We start from the raw sequence: 19023 nt of genomic DNA, 5'->3' as shown, positions 1-19023 counted from the left end.
AAGATTCTTTCCTTATCTACATCCGCGGTACTGCTCAAGATATGGCGGCGTTGTAACGAACGAAATCAGCGTCTCTAGTGTCAACAACCATGAAATCAGAACATCAGACCTGGAGAGACAGCAGATACTGCAACAACCAGACCTGATAATACAGAATATGCTGTCACAACCAGACCTGATAGACAGGACATGCTGGCACGACCAGACCTGATGAAATTGCAGGTGCTGCCACAAGTAGGCAACAACCAGACCTGACGAGATTGCAGATTGCCAGTTTGTCTTCAGGGCAGGCAATTCTAAGATTTGTCTCTGGCTCAGGTAGAGACGAAGGCAATTTAATGACACCTCTGCTAGAAAACCAGCTGATGGATGTCTACAGGGCAGTCAGACAGAGGTCTCTAGGTCAGTCAGAGCTAGACTGGTGTTTTCAGGGCAGAAAGAGGTGGAGGCTTCCAGGGTCCATCCAATGGATTCTCCAGCCAAGTCAGTGACCAAGTTGGAACTGTACATCTCCAAGCTGAGTTGGACTCTTTGTCAATAACTGAAAGCTTTCTCAAACAACCGGAAGCAAATACTCTTTTGTAAAATGTTTATTTACTCCTTGACATATACGATTTGAATTCGAACGCAATGGCTATTCAGGTATGAGGTGAATGTTATATACAAGTACGATGACAACTAGGAATAAGGAACAATAAACAAGACATTATAATGGTTTGGCAAGATTGCTGATAGGGTCTGATTGCTCAGACTCACTTCGTAAAGATCAAAGCCAAATAAGACCAATTTTGCGGTGTTGATACCTCATATCAAGCAACCAATAAAACAAGGTATGTTTGAGTGTTTGCAAAGGCAGGGTCTATTCTACAGACGAAAGACTTTACAGACCTCGTTTTTTTGGCTCTCACTTTTTTATCAGTGGAGATTTTCATGAAATCTGAAGTGATATTAGACCAGAAACGGTTTCCGCATATGCTCAGAAAGAAATCGGCCTGATTTGGATGTGACCTCTCTCCCTATGAGTATAGTCGCGATACGGTAATGTTGGTGATGCAGTCACATCGGCTCTCACATCGTGTGCATGTGGGCAAGACGGCAGTGCAGCCAGGTCCAATTCGGCTTGTGGTTCTGACTCTCTCGCATCATCTCTTACCGTGTCGGCAAGACGGTGGAGCTGCAATGACCGATCGATTTAGTCTGGTTGTGACTATCTCAATATGCTCACTGTGCCGGCAATACGGCGAAGCTGCCAAGGCTGACTCAGTCTTGTTATGACTTTCTCATTTCTCTTACCTTCTTTGAAAGACGGAGAAGCTATTCCTCCCTCGCTCCCCTGCCGTGGACCAGCAGTACTACATGAAACGTATGCAAGACGTCCCGATGGGAACAATGCCGCAAGAAACTGACGGGTATATAAACAACTTGATAGGTATAGCATAGTTAAGATAAACCGCATGATTAAACCAGGTTCATATTTGCTTTTACTCAATGAATGACGGATCTGCGGGAGCTGGTTCAGGAGTTCCAGCTGTAAATCGTCCCCCGCCCTAAAAACGGGCGATATTTTTTATTTTACGCAAATGCCTAGTTCCAATTTCTTAGCTTAGATGGCGGTACCCGACAGTGACGAAGTCTTGTGAAGATGTGACACTAAATGCATGAGGATTTACCGTGGCTCCATATTGTTTATCTGCTGGGGAGGACCACGTTTTTCAGAAATGACTTTTGCCAATGAGACAGTTGACCGGCCTGGCCCTTCCCTCTAATGGATATTCCTTTTCGCTACTTGGTGCACCTTGTCCCCAACTGTGTGCCATTGCTCTGATCTGCAGAGTGTGTCAGGTTCTGCATGGTGCCCTGTGTCTCTTCTGGATGTGCCCTCCCCCTTCATAGCGCACCATGGCAGTGTTGCTACTTAGTGTACCAAGTCCATGCCCCTTTACTAGGCGTACTCTGTCTGATCTGGATGTCGCTCTCCCAACAAAGTGAGCTACCAGTGGAGCCTGGCTAGACCATGCAGATGATGTCTCGGCGTGGTTGTGCCTTGTGAACATAAGCCATCGATGACATCTTTATGTATGTGGCCGAAGTCATATTAGCACAATCTGTCAACAAATTGTCTCGGTTCTGTCATCTTCCGCCTCGTCACACTTGGCCATTGTTAGAGCAGGCTGGGGTCACAAATACTAAAACGAACATTTTCTGTACTCTCAAAACTTTTTATTGGTAAAACATCACAATGGGACCTCTAGATTACTGGTATGAGGCTGTTCATTAATACTTGCTAATTCACAGTTTGTTGTCAAATAATCTTTCAAACGTTCCATTATCTGACCCATTAGCTTTTAGGGCAATGAGTGAAGATGTGTGCGTTGTGATCTCTCTGGGTTAAGCCTTCTCAACCGCTCACTCTCTCAGGCAGCATCTGTCAACATGAAGGTACAAGGGAAGTGCCCATGGTTGTTGGCCCCATACACTACAATCATAGCCTCATGTTAGCTCTTCTCTTTCAAATCAAACCATCAACAAATCCTGGCAGTGATATGAAACCAAAATGTTCTCAACATTGCCAACATTATCTCTAGTCCGTCAATCGATGCAGCATCTTTTGCCATGTCTTTTCCTCACTTATCCCCCGTCCCGGCTCACCGCAAACCAAGACGCTTCTTCTCACGCTCTTTCTTTTTCACCATATCAATATTCCGATCGCGCCAGCTACTTTTTCTCAGTTTTATCGGTCGATTACCAACATATTTACCTGGAACGATAGATGCAGACGGCAATAAGTTTAGATCTGAAATGGGGTGGGCGGAGTCATCCTAATGAATCAATGTCACACTCCCCGCGGTCACGCCATATTTACCTGGAGGTAACACATTTAGTGCAGGAATACACCACCTGACCACTTAGGAGTGAAGTGATAAACTAAAACAACCGCTCTTAGGCTTGGATATTCTAATGATTAAAGACTGTATATCTGGTTTATTATGTGAAACTATTTTGTACTTTATAATTATGAGATGTCCTCATTCATCATGATAAAAGCTTTTTTACTTGTCCACAGAATATTGTCAAGAAGAACAGCTTCTTGGATCTGGTCCACATCTATCGGTGCAATCCATGAAACACAGTAAAAGGCACCCAGGTTAAAACAATCCTGAAAATCCTGGCCGATTTTAACTTTGACGTGATACTGAAGATAAGCACTTCATTTTTCTATATTCCCAAGATATGTTCCTTTCTAAGATTTTGACTCGTAACTCTTTAATGTTTGGAGAACAAAGGCTGACGATAGAGAGCGTTTGGAGATCAAAGATTGTAACACGATGCAACACATCGCTGCGGATACTGCTCACAAAAACTTATCGTATTCGACACTCCTTGTGAAGGGCAATTCACAAGGAAGTATTACGTGACGGGCAAGAGTGAAACTAACGAATATAGCTCTGTTCATGTTCACTTGATGACCTATAAGCCCTTTGTGGGCGGCACCACCAGATAGAGCTGAGGTGGTCGAACTAGAGCTTTCTGATGGTGGTCAGCTCTGTTCATGTTCACTTGATGACCTATAAACCCTTTGTGGGCGGCACCACCAGATAGAGCTGAGGTGGTCGAACTAGAGCTTTCTGATGGTGGTCAGCTCTGTTCATGTTCACTTGATGACCTATAAACCCTTTGTGGGCGGCACCACCAGATAGAGCTGAGGTGGTCGAACTAGAGCTTTCTGATGGTGGTCAGGTCACCAATATACTCTGCCAATACTATAGACAAAAACTGAATGGAGCCAAGATTTCCTGTAAGTGGCAATTCACAAGGAAGAGTCAAAAGATGGGGAAAAGTGAAGGTGTTAAGATATACAGTGGAACCCTGGTCGGCGACGACTCAGGTATCGCGACCACCCCGCTTCAAAAGTTTGGCTTGTTTTCTGCTAACCCTTACCCTAACCCTAAAAAAAAAATTCTAAGTCCAAAAAATTTTTTCACTGGTGTTTTTGTTTTCTGCTCAAAATGAACCAAAATCATCAGTCCCAAAACTGTTTTGACTTCGAACATTTTTCAAAATGTTGACTTTTTTTTCCTTATCGATTAATTGATTCAAGAGTGCCACTACAATTACTTTATATGTCTGTACATTCCTGGTATCTACCCTGAATGGTTGAGTTCGATAACTGATCATGCTTGAGGCTTTAGATCTATGAACCTTGTACTACCCCGAGCAATCAGTTCATCGATGACAGTTCATTCTAAGTCTGCTGGACTGGCTCACATTGTCACACAGCATCAGACTGGTGCTTATCCTGGTTTCCTCAGCATAACTCGGAGTATCACTCCCCCTGGATTCGACGCTTCTCCATCACAGGTTAACTACCCAGTCAACACTGGCTATCCATTTGTACTGCTGGGTGGAGAGAAACAATGTAGGGTAAGGTGTCTTGCTCAAGGACAACCACAAGATGATCCATCCGAGAGTTGAACCCATAACTTTACAATTATGAGCCCGGCACTCTTAACCACTCTGTTGTTGATCTCCCTGTACCACCCCCCACCCCCAAGCAATCTTTTATCTTTTCATCGGTGAAACATTTCAGATGGAGAAAAGTTTTGTAGGTCGGAAGTAAACATGTTGTATGGTGCCTGATTAGCAGAAGATGAGTTCAGAAAGATGAACCGGTTCCACACGGATGAGTTTACTTTGATTCAAATATTGGTAACATGCTCGCTTCATTAAGTGAATAAGGTTCGTAAACTGCACCAAGGTATGAAAGCTGTGCTTCATTTAACCGATGATATTTGGACGAGTGTGTTGGAAAAAAGATGAGAAACTCTGGAAGGAAATGTTAACATCTGTTTACATGACTAAGGTTTGATTTGGGTTAACCCCCTCCCTACAATGAATACAACAATGTAATGATTAGTCCATTTACATAACCCTGGTACCTCGCTGAATTATTCATTGGGGTTGGGGTGGGCAGTGCTCGTACTGATTGTCTAGACTGACCCACCTGACCGATAGACCCCCTTTAAAGTCAACAGACAAGATTGCCCCTTTTAAAGTATCTCTTACTAAACAATTATAAGCCTCCCTGTTCAACCCATCCACTCATCTGAAATACATCAAATCAACAGATGGTCAAAATTAACACTTTACATGTGTTTTATTACCGAAAATCCCAGCTAGAAGCGCTCCTCTCTTGTCACCCAGATTCACCTGTCCCCCCTCTCATCGCAGTGAAACCATAATCTCAGCTAGAAGTGCTCCTCTCTTGTCACCCAGATTCACCTGTCCCCCCTCTCATCGCAGTGAAACCATAATCTCAGCTAGAAGTGCTCCTCTCTTGTCACCCAGATTCACCTGTCCCCCCTCTCATCGCAGTGAAACCATAATCTCAGCTAGAAGTGCTCCTCTCTTGTCACCCAGATTCACCTGTCCCCCCTCTCATCGCAGTGAAACCATAATCTCAGCTAGAAGCGCTCCTCTCTTGTCACCCAGATTCACCTGTCCCCCCTCTCATCGCAGTGAAACCATAATCTCAGCTAGAAGTGCTCCTCTCTTGTCACCCAGATTCACCTGTCCCCCCTCTCATCGCAGTGAAACCATCCCATTATCTGACATCCCACCGGTCGCCGTCATATTTAAGTCTCCGTCAACCAAGTTATCGCCACGACAACGTAACAGGACCATTTTAACGACGGTTGGGATTTTTTCAACAGTTTTAAGGCCAGGATTCCAAGAAAGGCAAAGGTAGGACAAACATAATCTTCTCAAATGTTGGAACCGACTTCACGATTTCTTGATTTGTAACTTCAGTTTTTTGTTTGTTAGTTTTGAAAGCTTGACACTTTCTAGAAAGTTTCCTTCAAGTTTTGAACGCATACCGGTATGCTTCATAATTTTGAACATTCGCGGGCAGAAACATTGTGTCTTTAACCCTCCACCTGCCGACTTGTTTATTAACCCCTTCCATCCAGAGGACAGTAACTTAAGTCAAGTCTGAAAGAAACCTTTTTCAATCAAAGTTAATCAGAACATTGCTGAAGTTTTGTTTCAAATTCTCTGCAACTTTTATACTAGTTTATTTCATTTCTATTTCGATGCAAAAGTACAAACATGACTTAGCTTTGTGTGACACCACACAACCCGGTCGTTTAAAATGTTATGGCAGAGGCCTGAGACATGCCCACTACTAAACCCTTCCACTACGCATTGAGATGACGTGATTGTGTTGAGATCTGGGAATGAGAATAAGAATTCAACTGGTCACCCCAACCCAGCTGAACAAACACAACAATGAATGCAAAAAAAGACTTGAATAGTCGCATTGAGAGGATGAGAGCCCGTCAGAACTTGAGGGTTGACTTTGAATGGATGATGCCAAAAATCCACGAAATTGAAAACATTGTTGAAAAACTTATCAATATCAGCAAAAAATCATCTCATCATTTAGTGACAGCAAGCTCTCGTGTGTGAAATTGAGTTTGTGATATTTAATGTTTGGGTTTCTGAACTGTCAGACTGGGTCCGGGTCAGGGCAGAATCAACTGCTGTGGAGTTTCATGTGGACAGGGTTGATGTTGTCATCAAACATCATGTGGTGGACATGCAGTAAATATTGGACTATGTCTCCTTAAATGTGTGATTTTGTAAGATTTGTAAGATTGCGTTGTAGTTCTCTGATAGCATACCTGGCATTGGTGACCACTGTACACAGAATACAGTCGAGGAGGAACTATGTCTGATGCATGCTTCCAGTCTTAGCCTTGCTATGGACTTGTTTTCACTAAATTCATGTCTTCTTGCCAGTCTTCAATTAGAACACTGGTAGGGACAATGTTCATCACTACTAGAATAGCAGATCTAATAGTCAGGCCTCGAACACGCATGCAGATCTGACAACTTTGTTAATGAAAACTTGGAATGTCTGTCCAGCGTGCAGTTTGAAGATTCTGAACGCTGAAGAATAGGGATCAGTAGAACAGTGGAAGAGAAACTGTGTGAGCTTTGCCAAGTGAGGCATCTCCATCCTGTACTCCTTGCACTTTGTTTAATCCTTGCTGCTCACTCAATGGATCAGACAAATACCTCCATAAACAATTTAATCCCACTCTCACATCTAAGCTGTGAAATCTGAATCTCAAATCATAAGAAGGGAAGTTGTGATACATCATGTCCATAATGGAGGAGCAACCTTTTATAGCAAGACAGCAGTCGTTGCCGGTCGAAAACACAAGAGATTTCCAGGCAATGTCAATTGCATCAACAAGGGTCTGTACTGAATTGAACCACTAACTATGACTGCTACTGCCTGTTATTGCTGTGCGATTATCACATCTTCTCATCACGGGAGGAGTAGAGTGGTGCTGGCATTCTCTAGAGTCCCCTTCAGGTTGCTGCAATCTATGATAATGATTGCATGCAACAAAACTCACTCCTTTTTCATGCCTCAACAAGAATCTGTGATTGCAGTAACCTTTGAACAATATCAAACCCAACGATATAAATCACAGTTCAAAGCTCATTTGTGCAGAGCTTAAGATGCACAATAGTGTGAGACAGTCACGGATGACCATTAGAAATCAAACCATACCATTAAGATATCATGATACCACTAACATGTCAGCTTGAGGAAGTGATACCTCCCTTTGGATACAACAACCCTTTGTCCCGAGGAAGGCAGTGAGAACAATCGTGGTGTCGTTCAAACTTTCTGTTGCACAGATATTCTAAGGTTATTCACTCTAACACTTCACATTTCACATCCCATTTGGACATGACAGCGAGCATTGTCTGTTTTGATGTGGGCCGATATGGCATCGGAACTGCTCAGAGGAGAAAGGCACTTCTATCCACTTTCTGTCACGTAGTTAATCCACTCTAACACTAGAGACTTGGCACCAACAGTCTACGTTTTCACATCTGATGGATATCTTGTTCTTACACGTGCCATTCGCTTGTGCCAAGTGACAAACCACCATGGCTAAGATTGGTAAGAATCAGGTAAGCGCAAGGCACCTCTGTGAACATGAGCCTTCTCCGCGCATGGGAATTCAGCAACTCTCTTCTGTTGGCTGGTCATGATGATAATGATTCAACCAATTTGTGTAACTTTCAACAAAAGGTTTCATCCCCGAATATGGAGAAATGCGTGATTTGCGACGGTATTTGAAGTTAGTGTTTTCACACTTGGATGGCGTAATGAGACCATTAAAGTCTTAACGATACATTCAGCCGAACACCGTGCAGTCGTTAACAACTCTCATCAGGAGATCGCCCATTATCATGTCACCGCACCCGATTCAGCAGACACTTTGCTCGATTTACTTGCCATTTATTTCAGGTTCAGATTTGTTGAAGCGATGCGTTTCACCTCACCTATAAGAAGAGGTGAGCGTCTTGGAGATAAAGAGAATGAGTCATTTCATTTGATTAAGAAGTTTTACGAAATCCAAATGAAATGTCTACTCCCAGCTGAAATAAACAGATTGCCTTTGAATGGCAGAAATTATTGTAAAAGAGATTTGTTTCAGGCGACTATCTGTAACTCTCTCTGTTCTGTTCTTACTAAAAGTATCAGCAGAGGACAAAAGCACTTTGGTGAGGGTATCTCCATTCAGTACAAGGGAGGGGGTATGCAACTCATTTTGAAATACCCTAATCCTGTTGCCTCCCTGTGTCCTTTAACCCCCTCACTTCACCGGAGCCACTAAGAGAACTATCCGAATCTGGCTGTCAACAATTTCCATGGCTGATTGTCGATTACGCTGTCATCAGGCACAATCTACCGCCACTTTGGTGGATCTATGCCGCACCAAGATTGGCGGAAGTGACAAGGTGTCGGCACTTTATCCAATTAACCCTTGAAGGTATGACAAATCTGATGGTCACCGTAGCTTTGCTGCATGTGGCCCACAATAGTGGGAATGGTGCCTGATCGCATCCATGAGGGTAGACGCAAGAGGGTATTCACCTATAAAACACAGCCAGGAAAATGCCTTCATGCCCTCCCTCTTTGCCTTTGGCCCAATCATGTCACCAGCATACAAAAGGATTTTGAGAGTCTATTGCCTATTTCAGGCAGACCGTAACCGGTATTTAAATGTAGTCACCACACTGATCAGCACATGCTAAAGCAATCCCGTTTAGTCTGTCTGATTTGAATGAATTTGAAACATAACCCAGTACCGTTATATGGCTGTAACTGTCAGTGGAGAAATTCTAATAAAATTCATTATTATAGATGGGAGCCTTGGTACGGTACTTATTGATACAGATGGGGGCGCCGTGTTGAATATTTCACTAAAACCAACTGCCACTGATGAATGTCTGTTGGCTTCCTGTTCAACTGATTCTGATTAACGCCCATCAAATGAAGCGACAGATGAAGAATGAATCAAGTTGGTCCCCTGGGATGATGGTTGACATTACACTTTCACTCAGCGTGTTATTTCTCGTCGATAGAAGTTGCTTCAAATAAGAGTAGCGATTACGAACAATTTCATAGGCTATGATTAGTTTTGCCCCTATCAGGACCAGAACCTGACATACCCCTACCTCAACTCCAGGACCAGAACTGGCTCATTTTTGTTTTTGATGGATTAACTTGGCAAACTTTTATCAAGTTACCACACGCGAGATGCCAGTGAAGTGTATCTCCCAATAACAGCTTGTCCTTTTCAATACTTATCAATGAACTGCCCAAGGCTACAATCATTTGAACTCAGAGTTATACAAATCAAGTACACTTCTGATTGCATTTAAATCAAGTGCATTGCCAAAGGACATAAGCACATTCAGCATGGACTAATCATGCTAATAAAGCTAGACATCCATGAGCAGTTCATGACCAAGGACTGAACGGACTAGATGGTTACAATATCTAGCTATTCTAGTTACAGGCATTGCAACCAGGAGTTGTTCTTGAGTGATTGCAATATTATCAGTCTTTTGATCTGAGTATCGGGCCTCCAGCAATGCTTTTATCAACCCCATCTACTAGCACTTGAAGGCCTCAGCTGAAGTCAAAATCAATCGCTAGTCATTTATGTAAGTCAGACTAGGACTAGAACCAATTAGACCAACTAAGAACCAACCAGGCATTGAGGATGTTCTATTTGGTCTCAAGTCTGAAGGGTCACGATAGGCAGGAGCTGGGAGTTGAATTGGCGGCCTCAAGGCGTCTGCTTGGTCTGACCCAGTTCCTTACACATGCATGCCCATGTACGCAGATATAGCAGCAGATTTCTGTGACACTTTCCTTTATGATTTATTCTGATTTGCTGTATAAATCTGAAAAATTGGAGAGAAAGAAACAACCTAAAGGTGACTGAACAGTCGGAATCTTTGACTGAAATAAGCTGAAGTTTGAAAATGTCATGCTTTACCCTGGATTGGGAACTTCAAAGAAAGAGTATCATGACAGAGACATAAAATCTGTTCAGTAAAATTTGCGTAAAACTTACTCTGGGATAAAATGTTAAGCAGACAGAACTTTATGTTGGGCAAAATTGGCCGTGAGGGTATTGATACCCTCTTGGACATTGCACACAATCGTATCTGTGCCGAAGTGCAGATGAAGTGCATTCTACGGCTTCCGAGTGCATCTGATTCCGTAATTATACATATTGACCCCGGTTTAATTCCGTGCCAAATTAGGGGTCCCTTTATCTTCAATGGCTGGAGTCCCCTTCTCCCACATGATTTGCCATACAAGGCTAAGTAGCGATATCTAACCAGGTTTGTTTATCGGAGTCACTCTGATTCTCAAATGATTGCTGACCATGTCTATGAAGTCTGGTGTCCGCCCAGTGAATGCCCCTTGCCACACTCACTCTCATCAGTGTGGCAGACATGGTAGATGCTGATTGACTCGTGTTTGTAAAGGCCACTGTTTCCCCACACTCATCATTATTCTCATCAATCATGAAAATAAGGAAGACTACATATATATGTAGGGAAAAGGTAATTGCTTAGTTTGTCTAGAACCAACTACCCACGCAGAAGGAACCACTGAAACTGATTGGCAAGTTGGCGAAACTGATAGAAAAGTCACTTCAGCCACTGTTAGCCATTTGACCACGAGCATCTTCATCTTGAAGCCTAAATCTTGGCATCAGATTGAAAGAGCTAATGGCAATAAGTGTGCTGAAAGTCAAGCAATTCTTCCAGCAAAATAGCAAAATGGCAGATTGGGTGATAAAAACGATATTATTCGATGGTCGTCTGATTGAAAACCACAACTAGCAAGAAACTCCTACAAGAAGCACAATGCTTCACTTTGAAAGAAACTGTGCAACTGGCCTTCCCTCTTCTGATGAACATGCCACTGATCATCAGAAAGATCACAATGAAGAGCAGCTGAGGAGAAACAGGTTAACTCATTTACCCAGCATTCTTATCCAAGAAGGACATTTACAGCTTTATTAGCAAAGTCAAGAGGATAAATAGACAACAGAGCTCCGTCACGAAAAAAGGTTGTTCACAAAAGTACTTCATCCCTCCAAGCGGATAACCATTCTAATCATGCTACTTGTGGCCAAACATCAACCATGAGAAACGTGAGGTGGCTTTATAGCATTGATACTCCCACACCAGGTGAAAACCAACGTCAACTGGCAATACAACTGTTTTACAAGCTATCGTCAAGTGAAGGATCTTGAGACTAGCTTTCTAATGGTACCATTCACACAGATTTCAGTCACGCAATTAGATCATCATACTGATGAATGTTCATGAGACCTCGTTTGTGTTAATCCGGAAAAATCTACAACCAACAGTCAAAGCAACAAATAATCAAGTTAATTGACCGTAGTAAGATACCAGCGTAGCTGGTTATGAGGCCAATCAGCCTGAGGGAAGTCATCATACCCGGCAATTGTCTTCGCAAGGACATGTCCAGGCAATTTATCATGGTCTCGCAACAATCGTGAACAAACGGCAAGCGTATTTGGGAAATTGATCCGGATGAATCATCTTTATATTTTCATCAAAGCTGCACCTGCTTTGTGGATTGGTTATTAATCTCATTAGAGGTGGAAAGAGGATGTTGTTCGAAGACAATCTTATCAAAGACCAATGGACTTGGAGAAAACCCAGCAGATTTATCCTTTTTGAGACAATTTTCCAACAGTGACTGTTCATCAGAAGAGAAATCACTGATGAACATACCATTATTTTAGAAGATATTTCTGTTTGACATAAAATTTGAACATAATGGTCTTTCTACTCCGCGTGGGAGACTGATTATGAGCACAAAAAGTCAATAGCCAACAACCGTAGAAAGCAATTGACACAAAGATGACCCTATGAACTGCAGCCTTTGAAGATGGCACCAGGCACAATTTGTCAGCATACATGGGTGACTGAAGTCAGTCTAAACCACTGAAAGTCCAGATAACTAAGACAGGAATTAGATAGCAATTTAAAACCTCAATTCGAAGCCCAATGATTACATTGAAATAGAGGGCAGTGAAAGTGTAAGGATGCTTGGGGCTGCACGGTGGCACAGTGTGGAAGAGTGCTCAACATGTGATGGGATGTTTGTGGGAGGGGGTTAGAGGCTCAGTCAGTGCCACTTGGTACTTGCATTTGGCACTGACATTGAAGGAAACAAAAGGCTCCCGACTTCAGTCTTGATTGGTAGTGGAAGGTTCCTTCTCCTAGATGCCTTGCCGTCCAGACTTATCAAGCGGCAATCCGTCCTAGATGCATTGCAGTCAACATTTTGAACTGACGAAAGATGAAAAAATGTCTTAGTCCAAATTTTTTCTTCACTGGTTTTTTCACTCCCAACTGACAGCTACTCGATTAAAGATCAAGACAAAAACAAAAATCATTGCACCGAGGAGACTGGGACACCTAGATCTCCATGCTAAGGGAGTGATTCTAAACACAACGCAAGTGCAGGATAACAGATGTTACTCTGGGGGTCTCTAGCATTAAGTAAACTGACAAAGGTGGCTCCAATTGGCCAAATCGCTCAGGGAACATTGGCGAGATGACAAACGCGATGCTAATGCAGTTGATGAGGACTGAGAGGTAAGTGGGGACGGGGAGTTGAAGATCTGGGAACTAATTGCTTGAAGGGAGGTGATGTATTGCTTTGATCACATGAACCGATTGTAGTGATATCGATTGGCACAGAGAGATGTGTTGTGTCGCTAGTTTGATTTGAGCAGACACATTGCCCAAAGAGGTAAGTTTCAAATGAAAGAGCGCAGACAGGAAGCTGGAGATATTTTCAGAACTGTATAAGTAAAGAAACGCCTTACAACAGTTCAGAAAGCAGACAGTGAAAATGACAAAAACACAGACAGTGAAATCCCACACCCATTGGGTGGCAAGAAACAGCTCCAAATTAGACAACAATAGTGCCAAAGCAGACAGTGTCAACAGGTCTGAGAGAAAACCACCAGAAGTCATTTCTGCTAGAGAACTGGACACTACCATCCCAACCAACACTTTAGAAGACTAAGATATCTCTGTGAATGTGGTTTCCCAGGCCAAATACCAGAAGACAATCTTGTCCTTTAACGACTGGCAGAGAAACTGGGCAGAATCCACATCATGTCTAGAAACTATGGAGGAAGAGGGGCAGAGCTTCACCACCCTGTCGCTTCATGAAGACAAGTAACGTCGAAATTGAACCATACTGAGTGTTGAAAAACACTTTGTGTAGAAGAGACACAGATCTTCACCACACTGCTGCTCTTGAAGAAATTGAACCAAGCTGAGTGCTGAACATGTAGTTTGTCGCAATAGCATGTAGCATTAACCATGCTATCTCTTCAGGTAATAGCTACCATAACCATTGTTTTTGTGACTAGCAATAAAACTAACACCATCATTAGCAGATTGTGCGGAGATAAACTCTCTTTCTGCATAACGGATTATGGCTCATGTTTTTTCGAATTAGGGAACCATTTAGACGACGAGGTATTTGACACAAAGAAGTGGACAATGATGGAAGAGCAACCTCTGTTGGTTTTTCAGTGTTAACTGCCTTGATGTCATTGTGGATGCATACCCCACAAATCTCAAAAATGCCCCACCCAATCTTTAGGTAACCCACACTAATGCAGGTGACCTGATTCCTAGATAGTGAGACATTCGCTAACCTTAATACATAATCCCCCACACCGACAGATTAGCCAGCTTTGAGGTGTCAACAGATAGCTTAGCTCATGATTCACCTCGGCAATTACAGGAGTGTCCAACTGGCTTTACTTTCTGCATAATGGTTAAACACTTTGGCGACGCTGTGTTTTGTCTGAGCAGATCAGTTCACCTTCTTCTTTGCATTTATGGCTACACAACAGAATCAGGCAACCTGGCTGTCGTTTCTTGATCCTCCCTTGATCCCCAGAGCTTTGACTCCATTGATGCACTGTATGGCCATGTGGCCAATCTCTCAGTGTCCCAGATAGGGCAGTTCTGGAACACTCTGGCCTGTTGGTGAGGTGAGCCATCAGCTTGAACCGTTCAGGTAAAGTGGCTCACCGTTCAGGCACAACATAATCCAGCACCTGTGTACAGAAGCTAACCATACCACCTCACGCCAAAGACACAACATTGACTAATAAAACAGACACTAGATACAAGAAAACCCTGATGATCCTAATTAATGGGCTCCTAATGGGCATTGGATATCTACAGCACCCAGACAGTCTGTCACTTCATCATTCGAAGGTCTGGGTCTGCACTGACCTTGATCCAGACATGGGCAATGTCCTTGAGAAAACTTCTTCACTGCTATTGACAGTAACCACTACTGCCTGAGCAGGATTAGAGGAATGGCCCAGCACTGACTTCAATGCCATGTCCTTGGGAATGCTCCTTGACTGCTCTTGACACCAAGCAACCACCACAGGCTTAGCAGGATCTTGCACTGACTCCATGCTCATTCCCTTGAGAACACTTCTCGACAGCTTCACTCAGACACACAATCAGAGAAACAGGAAAGATAGCCAACTGCCTGCCCCAGGATCGCTTAACCATAAAAGGCTACACATGTCCTCCTGCAGTTACCAAACTGTCGAAAGAGCGGTAAAAATCATAGCTCGAAGCAACATTCACAAAGCCCCCGTCCGTGATGAGGAAAATGGTGGTTAAGAAACCACGCATGCCGCAATCCATTGAAAACAACTTTTTCCAACTAATCACTGTTTGTCATCAAATAAACCTGCGTAAAAGAAACCAACTAATAACCAACAGGACTCAATGAATTATTAACCAGATTATCGGAAAATAGCCAGAGAGAGACCTCAGGCAACTCATTAGGACAAGGATTTTTAACATGCTAAAGTTTGTTCTGCCGGCTGCTGTTGCTGCTTGAAAAGTCCCTCTTCAGTGTTCCATTTCAAGTCGATGGTGTTACAGTCATGTGATTAAGCCTTGTGAGGGAAATGAATCTATATTCACTCATTCTTCACTGTTCTTCCAAACATTGCAGGCTAGGTTCTCTCAGTCTGCTGAAAGTGTTGTCGCACTTGCAGGATATGAATATAAAACACTTCTCAATAAACCCTATCAGGGTCTGAACTACAAAGCATAATAGTAGGCCAAATTGAAGCCACAGTGGCAAACATGTTTCTACAAAGAAGAAATCTGAGACCTTGTTATTGAATACCGAGTATTCGTCACATCTCAGTCAAAGTGGTGAATCTTTCCTTAAAGCGGATGAGGAACTTACAGATGGTAATTGAAATGGGAAGTGAATGCATTACTCGAACAACAGCTGAGGGACCAGCTGCTCAATTGGCCCATCACAGTGATGATAGAGCACTCCTCCAATCACCCCATCAAACAGCACATCATGGAGGATAATCACCAGTCGTTAAGGGGATAAGTGGCATTCTTTAGTGGGATGAGGTGCTTTAAGTTATTGTCTACGATTCTTCTAGGATTTGACCAATCTTGCCTAGTACAGAAGCATGTTTCTTTTCTTTACTCTCCCTCTCGGGTGGCAAAGCCTTCTCAAATTGTTAGCCAAGTGCTAGATGATCTTGTGTTAACATTTCCTATTGTGACTGTACAGACGAAACAAATAACACTTTGATAGGCACAGTCAAGAAATTTCTGGAGCATTCCATAAGTGTCAAAACATGTCAGACCAGTTGCTTCAACAGCATGATTGCATGGACACTTGAAAGAGAGGAAATATTGACTCCTTTGTTCAACTCGTTCATTCCTGCTGTGAACACACACTGTTGGAACCCTAAACTCTTAATTCCTTTTGGAAGTCCAGTAGGGCACTGATAATCATGTTTTCTTCACTGTCATGAATAAAACGTACTTGATTAAAGACCTGCAAAAACAGAGGAAACATCAATCAGTGTGAAGTCGTTAAGCTTCCTACAATCAACGAACCAACCTGTCTCATCACATTAATGAATTAAACATTTCCATGACTTGTAGCTCTATCTTAATTAATTGAGATATTGTGATGTTTTTACATTCTTGAGATTACTGTCAATTTGTTGATGTAATTGACTTGAAGTTTGTTTATCAGGGACTGGAGGACTTACTTTAATGGTATGGCTATTTTGATGTGTTCTCTGGTCCTCTATGTAAAGTCTTGTATTTTATGTTATTTTGTCTAATTACATAGGATATGGTTCTTTCTTTCCTGTTTTTGTAAATGGTACTTTTCACATGAATAGGATCCATTGATATTGGCACCTATAACTCAGTAACACATAGATTGAGCAATATCTTGTCTGATGCAGCACATTTATTACCTCATTTTGACAAATGCACATTCTGAACTTACTAACTAGTGTATTGTATCAAGTCATTTGTAACAAGCCCAAACAGGAAGTAAGAGAGAGTACAACTGAACATGTCCTTTTCGTGTAATCTGGTGCTAACTAGTTCATTCTCCTTGTGTCATCAAGACAAAACTACACAATTAGTTGTCAACTGACCATTCACTGATCTAAACAGTCTTATCAGGAATAACATGGCCTACAGTTGCCACCAGGAAAATATCAATCATCAGATGACACTCCAACTCAATTTGATAGCTATTGATCACAACCAGGTTCCACGTCTTTCATTAGTATGACTCATATTGGGGTTAGAAGGACTAATCACCTTAGGCCACCATGATCAGGAAGTGCTGTGGCACAGTAGAAGAATGTCCCACCTGTGATCTGAAGGTTGCGGGTTTGAGGCTCAGCAAGTGCCACTTAATAGTACTTCCAACTGGCTTGAACTCGCCGTGAGATGCGCGGAATGGGCACTCCTTGGTATCTATATTTCTGGATTGGGAGAGCGTATTAAGACATAGTTGTACAGCATAAAGCACTACATAAGAACCTACATTCTGTGGTTAATCAGACATCAAACTTACTGCATCGTGTCGCAACATCCGCCCTTGCATTATTGATCTCCATATTCTAGCAGATTTACATGGGATCAAAACTAGAAGTAGATAATCCTGCTTGTAATAACATTTGAATAACGTGAAAATTTGCATTAACATTTGATGGGTCGTTTCTAAATTGGGAGCAATATATCATGCTATCTGACATGGTATAGGAGGTGTGTTCACACATAAGTTTTAACCGTACCATTTAGCTTATGAATCAAACATTCCAAAACAAATCCAACATGCCATCATAAATCCAACATACCATAACATAACCAACAAACCATAACACATCCAACATACCAGAAGAGAGGATGAACCAAAATCAAGGTAATGCCAACCCAAAGAGCAGCTGAAACTCATCTTCTATCAGCAAGTTTGGTGTTGTGCTCCTTCATGTATCATTTCTCCATTCCTTGATCAGATGAGAAGTCATCTTTGATTTCTCGCCGCCAGGTATCAAACAAGCAATACTGACATAGTCTGCCACCCGATTATTATGAGAGGAAACAACATTAGTACAGCTTGATTGAAAAACCAATGAAATTATTGGTCGGTGATGCTTACAATAGAATGATAATGCCCTGGAACCATCCCGACCGGAAAGACTGAGACAGGATTGATTTGTTTATATGACTATTATAACTTGATTTGGATATGTATAGGACACATCTGAGGATGTGAAACTAGTAACATAAAAGGAGATAAAGAATACATCTCAGATGGGTTTGACAATCAAGAAGTCAATGGAGAAGGTTAACTTTCAGTCAGTTCAAAATTTTGAAAAATTTTCAAAGTCAAAAAATATTTGGGACTGATGATTTTGGTTCATTTTGAGCAGAAAACAAAAAAACAGTGAAAAAAATGTTTGGACTTAGACATTTTTTCAGGGTTAGGGTAAGGGTGAGCAGAAAAAAGTCAAAAATTTGAAAGATTTTAAAAGTCAAAAAGTTTTGGGACTGATGATGTTGCTTCATTTTGAGCAGAAAAAAAAACCAAGTGAAAAAAATTTTTGGACTCAGAATTTTTTTCAGGGTTAGGGTTAGCAGAAAAAATACAGTAATAATACAAGCAGAATAGAAATCATAAATCCTCAGCAGGGTTGCTGAATTGGGAAGTGACTGCAAAGTACCAGTTTTTCCATCAGCCATGAAAGTATAGGTTAATGGATCTCTCTGCAATGTACGGTGGTTTTTCTTCCCATTGATGTCTAAAGCTCAGTAAGTCGGGTTAAGACGACAAGCTGTAGATGAAGGTTTTTTTGGTTGTTTTTGTAAAAAGTTTGTATTACTGGTGTATGGTTTAGGTGGATGCAACAAATGAGATGGCAGCATTGTGGGTAAAGAGCAACAATAAATTGTTGAATATGCGGCACTCGTAAGCTATAGTGGTAAATGACAGGACATGAAAAACACTGCCATAACTTAGTCTTTTCAGCCCACCTAATTTCTCAGCAAGCATGTTCATTTCCCTTCAATTTCCGTGAGAATGCAAACAATGTTAAGAAGCTCTTGAGAAGCGATGGGTTGCAGAGCTTGCAGCATAAACTTGAAGACAAACACGGTAAAAACTAGCAACTGATGAGGAGAGCGAAGTGTCAACAACAGGTTCACTTGTTCAACAAGAGATGAAACTTGTGTTGCCTCTGTAGATGTCGC

At 42.1% G+C, this 19023-nt stretch overlaps 2 protein-coding genes across 3 annotated transcripts in view; one reads left to right on the top strand and one right to left on the bottom strand.

Annotated features, from left to right (window-relative positions):
• Nucleotides 1–2188: 2188 nt before the first annotated feature.
• The window catches only part of LOC135502015 (RNA-binding protein 42-like), a 45876-nt gene continuing 29041 nt past the window's right edge, over nucleotides 2189–19023 (bottom strand). For both annotated transcript variants that reach the window (XM_064794452.1, XM_064794451.1), the window contains exon 6: nucleotides 2189–2758. In XM_064794452.1, coding sequence (XP_064650522.1) covers nucleotides 2646–2758 — 113 coding nt within the window. In that variant the 3' untranslated portion in view covers nucleotides 2189–2645. The remainder of the gene's footprint in view (nucleotides 2759–19023) is intronic.
• The window catches only part of LOC135502016 (uncharacterized), a 30955-nt gene continuing 17590 nt past the window's right edge, over nucleotides 5659–19023 (top strand). The window contains exon 1 of the mRNA XM_064794454.1: nucleotides 5659–5742. The gene's annotated coding sequence lies outside the window, so the exon portion shown is untranslated. The remainder of the gene's footprint in view (nucleotides 5743–19023) is intronic.

Source organism: Lineus longissimus, chromosome 18 (genome assembly GCF_910592395.1).
Source record: "Lineus longissimus chromosome 18, tnLinLong1.2, whole genome shotgun sequence".
In the NCBI taxonomy this organism is placed as follows: domain Eukaryota; kingdom Metazoa; phylum Nemertea; class Pilidiophora; order Heteronemertea; family Lineidae; genus Lineus; species Lineus longissimus.
Note: the sequence above shows the minus strand (reverse complement) of the source record. Positions and strands in the feature narration are given on the sequence as shown.